This window comes from Monopterus albus, unplaced genomic scaffold (assembly GCF_001952655.1).
Source record: "Monopterus albus unplaced genomic scaffold, M_albus_1.0 scaffold12.1, whole genome shotgun sequence".
In the NCBI taxonomy this organism is placed as follows: domain Eukaryota; kingdom Metazoa; phylum Chordata; class Actinopteri; order Synbranchiformes; family Synbranchidae; genus Monopterus; species Monopterus albus.
The window spans coordinates 1696761-1701810 of NW_018127892.1; the positions used below are offsets into that span (position 1 = coordinate 1696761).

Consider the following 5050-nt stretch of genomic DNA (forward strand, 5'->3'; position numbering starts at 1 on the left):
GAAATCGTCTCAAGGCGTTTTACAAATGAACACATTTATTAGCACTTTTATTCTATTTCTGAATCTGTGTGTATGTACATGCACATGTGTGTTTATGGATCTGTTCATGTTTGGTTGCTTAAATGTATCTGCCCAATCCGTGCCAAAGCTTCACCGGCTCCTGTGGAGTGTTGACCATGTCCATCCAGTGATGGAGTCGAGGGCCTCTGGTGTACATGAAGGGCCCTAACACCAGCACTCCCAGTAGGACTGGAGGCTCTGGAAGAAAGATATATGAATGTCACTGTGTCAGTGTTTTGTAACTTATTTGCAGCAATATTAGTGTCCTGCACCCCGTTAAAGGTGAAATTCATTTTATTTTCTATATATTGGCAGATCACAACACAGAAAAAGGCATGATGAAGTCGTACCAAAGTCAGTGGCATTAACCACCAAGCTATGGATTTAAGCATTTTCAGGGTAATTCTTCAGCAATCAGCATCCACACACATTTTCTTCAGGAAATGCATTTGTCTAGTTACAGCATACACGTGCAATGTGCCAATGACGTCGAATCGCCTCCGGCTCGGTAGAGGGCGCTCTACAGAGGGTTCTCGGTAATGGTCACCGGAACCTCTTATACCAATCACCGACAACAGATGTGCCAAGCTCACGCTGAAGGGAAACATAAAGCAGTTTATTGTTGTTTTTTTGTTTTTTTTAAACCACATATTGTCTATTTAGTACTTCATTGATCTACGAGGGTAACCTATGACATATTAGGAAGATGGGTAGGAGCAGGAGTCGAAGTCCCACAAGACGAGGTAAGAAACCAAAAGAAGCTAACTTCGATACTAACCTACCATAAAGTTATATATGATTAGCTCCGCGTTTTAGTCGTTTGCTCTTCCTTTAGGGTGGGAGAATGTACTAATGTTAATGAAATGCACATGAAAATGTCTTTTCTTTAACAACAACTAGAAAACGGGATTTGTGTAATATAAATGTAGCCTTTCTCTGAGTTAACTAGCTGCACATGTTCGTCGGTGTATTTATTTACGTAATGCTGGCTTAGTTAGTCGACGTGATTATAATTTGATAACGCGGTTTAAATCGCAATATAGTCTTCTATTGTAATAACTGGGTTTGCCAGCTGTGAGTATATGGTGGCTAGCGATGTTCTAGATCTATGCAGAAGTCATGCATTTTTGTTAACATTTCTAACACAAGTGTTTACACGTGAAAACCAGTATATCCAGTATGTTTTAAAGGACATATTTAACTTTGGTGGTGTTTTAACTGTTTCGAGTACTTCACTAAACAATAAAGCAGAGTAAAAGCTGGAGAGCTTAACATTTTTGGCCCCCAGGCCTGTTCCTAATATTCTGACCGTGTATGTGGCTGAGGAGAACAAAAATATAGAGGTGCCTGTAAATATAATGTAGTCCAGTACAACACCACCTTTAACTATGACCTCAGTAGCAAACATGTAACGGAATTTATGCATTTATGTCAATTTCACCAAAAACTGAAGCATTTTGAGCTTCATAATCACAGATGTTAGGGCAGAAGTGTTGCATTGAGTTGTATACAGTTGTACAGATGTACCTAATAAAGAGGCCAATCAGTGTATGTGCTGTATCTTTATAAAAGAAAACTGTACAAACAACACTAAACTAGGATTTACATGGTGTCAGTGACATTTATACAGTTGTATGAACATCAGATACAGCATATTTAAAACGTGTTGCAGAGACTTTAAGCAACAAAAAGATACTAATGCTCTCTGTGTTAAAGAATATCAGTGTGTGGATGCCAATGTAACGTTTCTGCTGTACCTGCAGAGAGAAGACGTTCCCGCTCAACTTCACGGGATCGTGAGCGAAGGCGAAGGGAGAGAGATCGCTCTCGTTCTCGAGATCGTGAGCGAGACAGGCGCAGATCTCGCTCACGGTCTCCTCACAGGAGGCGTTCAAGGTGAGTTTCTCAGGGACCTAAATATTGTTAGTCTATGTTGCCATATCTGGTTGTGTGTTATTATTACAAACCTTGTTAAGAAGTGAATATTTACCAGTCAATGTTTTCAAGCCTCCATTTTAATCTTTGGGATGTTCTTCCTGCGGAAATTTAGGATAAACGTAGTTGGCTATTTCTAGAACAACTGTTGTTGTCAGATATCAGTGACAACTTGCAGTAACCCAGATCAGGTGATCTCTAGTTCAGATAGTGTATCTTTATGACAATTCATCTGACACTGTCATTTTCATTAATTGCTGTATGTTTATGGTGCTCTTTACCTATAATAAACAAGCGCATTTATCAAAATAGCTTCAAAAATTTTCATCGCTTTAAGTTTGACACGTCTGTCCTAGGTAGTCATGATAGCCCATCCTGCAGCCATCTTTTTGTTCCCTTTGTAGGTCTCCTCCTAGACGTCATCGCTCCTCCTCTCTTTCTCCTGGGAGACAAAAAGACCGACGAGAAGATGACCGCAAAGAGGTTAAGGAAAAGCCTGCAAAGCCTGTTCAGATTTCAGGTATAAGATAAATAATACATGGACATTCTGCTGTATATTCATATACATTAAGCAGGAAGTTTAGCTTTTACTGCTTACAGCATGATTAGGTCCAGCATTTGTTTTTGTTTTTTTCCCCCCAAAATTCACTGTGATTATATTTTAACAGAGGAAGACATGCAGGGCAAAACTGAAGAGGAAATTGAGATGATGAAACAGATGGGCTTTGGTTCCTTTGACACCACCAAGGTGAGAGTACAGAGCGAGCCTGTCCCATGTTGTGCAGCCACAAGGTGGTGCAGGTTATTTCAAGTAACATTGCTTTCTAAGCTAAATATAAACCAAACATTAATACTAATTTACATTTGTCTCTGTGAGCCTGCTCAGTGTCACAATTTATGGATATTGTGACATGACTTTCCACAGAAATATTGTGAACAGCAGCTATAATTTATACAGCCAGTAGCTTATGTGCAATGTGGTTGTCATTCTTTGGTGTTTGTTTGCAAGGATTACTCTTCATCTAACAGATATGTCACAGTTTTCTGATCTGTGATGAGGGCTACTTCTACTGGACAACAAGCTAGACTTCACACTTGATTTATATAATATGTTTGTTACTCTTTCACAGTAAAATCCTTCCAGGTGCACATTCACATCAAACTGGAATGGTTGTGCTGTGAAGCAGATGCATGTATATAGGAATCATAAATATATATTCTTATATTCTTTAGAAGTGCAAGCTGGCACACATCGAACATAACGTGGTTAACTGGTGAGAGAAGCTCAAACTTGTTGGTAAACTAGGCTACAACCATGTCTCAGAAGAAAAACTTGCCTTTAGGAGCATTGTTTCAACAGAAATGCAAGTGTGCTGCCTGTCTCATTATTCTGACAAATCCATTTGGCAGCCCGACAGTACATATCATCAGTTTAAATAGGTTGGAACTTAAATCTTGCATCATATGCGGTTGTCTTGATTGTTTTTTAAATGCTCAGAAATATGTTTCTGTCACTCTTAATAAAAAGAAGAAGAGGGCATAGTCGCACTGAACAGTCGACTGACAGAATTCTTAGTCGGGTACAGCCCTACGTGCATACGAACTGGGAGGGAATACTGAGTTAGCCAGTGAGGCCTTGCTTATTTAAAAAAGGAAAAGTCGGAGTAAACATTTTGGCCTTTTTTTTTTTAAGCTCAGTTCTGAATGCCCAATATGCATTTTATAAAACTATCATTATTTTTATTTGTTAAATACAGTTTTAAACATCACCCTCATGGTTTTGTATACAACTATAGTAGTTTTTCAATCTAATGCAGCCATATATGATTTAATTGAATGTATGTTTCCTGTAGTTTGTAGTGCAGGCTTGGCTGTGCAAAGGGTTAGATTCTAAATTGTCAACAAATTAGTTTTCTAAATAAAAGGCTCAGGGGCACAGGCCACATTTCTTATAATATTATCACTTTATAACTTGAACTGTGTTTTTGTATGTGTGTGTGTGTGTGTGTGTGTGTGTGTGAGAGAGACATGCAAAACATAGTAACATTGTTTTTAAACAGGGCAGGAAAACTGATGGATCGGTAAATGCATATGCTATCAATGTGACCATGAAGAGAAAATACAGGTATGTCAACAAAAACACAGCAGTTTTTAATAGTATAGTCCTGCATGTTGGTTATGCTGCACATAACCACAGGCAGTTTTTAGAAGAGTTTCATAAGCAATGTATTATTACATAGTGATCTTACCGAAGTTGTTATTGGGGGTTGCTCAGTTAAAACAAAGTTTTCAGTGCCCTCACAGTGAGCATCAACCACTGTTATTGTAGCCAATCACCTCTGCAGGTGTTTCTATGCAGAGATTCTGGCTCTCCCATTGGTGCTCGATGATGTAATCTGCAAGTGTTGCGAGGGTAACAGTGATGTAATGTTTTCTTATATATTTATTTTTTATAGGCAGTACATGAACAGAAAAGGTGGATTCAACAGACCACTGGACTTCATTGCTTGAAAGTATCGGCATCTCAGTGTGATACTCAAGTCACTCACCTTTGTCCTCTCCCGTGGATGACATTGTGCTGTTTCCTGTTATTTCTAACTTGTCTAGTGTGATGCAACAGTTCTGTATATACCTTTTAACTGATGACATAAATGTAAATAGTCACAGCTGAGTACTGATGAGATCCCATATGGTCAGAAATCATGGGGCTCTGTGTGGTTGAGATGTTAGGTGTTTTCTTTGAAATAAAAGCATTTTAAAATGTGGCTGCAGTCTTGATTTCTTTTTATTATTATTATTATTATTATTAATCAAAGGTTGCCCCTTGAAGTTGGTGTGCAAGAATATTGTTTTGACATGTAAATGTCTGTCTTTCCACTGACATTTTTGAACATTAAGATTAATTGATTAATATGGTCAGTGTCAGGTACAAGAGGCTTTTTAAGTATATCACAGTTGCAGTATGATGTTAGTAGTTTAACATACAAGCTACAGCAAAACACTATCACCTAATGTAATATAATTTGGTGTTCTTTACATGTGTATGTTATGGACA

General features: G+C 38.3%; 1 protein-coding gene across 1 annotated transcript; it reads left to right on the forward strand.

The window, feature by feature from the left end:
- Positions 1-566: 566 nt before the first annotated feature.
- On the forward strand, positions 567-4760 carry snrnp27 (small nuclear ribonucleoprotein 27 (U4/U6.U5)). Its single transcript, XM_020590508.1, has 6 exons — positions 567-803; positions 1824-1956; positions 2400-2515; positions 2664-2743; positions 4056-4120; positions 4452-4760. The coding sequence occupies exons 1-6, from the start codon at positions 767-769 to the stop codon at positions 4504-4506; spliced, it is 486 nt and encodes a 161-aa protein (XP_020446164.1). The 5' UTR covers positions 567-766; the 3' UTR covers positions 4507-4760.
- Positions 4761-5050: the final 290 nt, after the last annotated feature.

Coding starts and splice junctions, on each gene's coding strand:
- snrnp27 (XM_020590508.1), top strand. CDS start 767: ATGGGTAGGAGCAGGAGTCGAAGTCCCACAAGACGAG. Junction 2,516..2,663: donor AAAGCCTGTTCAGATTTCAG/GTATAAGATAAA, acceptor ATATTTTAACAG/AGGAAGACATGCAGGGCAAA. Junction 2,744..4,055: donor GTTCCTTTGACACCACCAAG/GTGAGAGTACAG, acceptor GTTTTTAAACAG/GGCAGGAAAACTGATGGATC.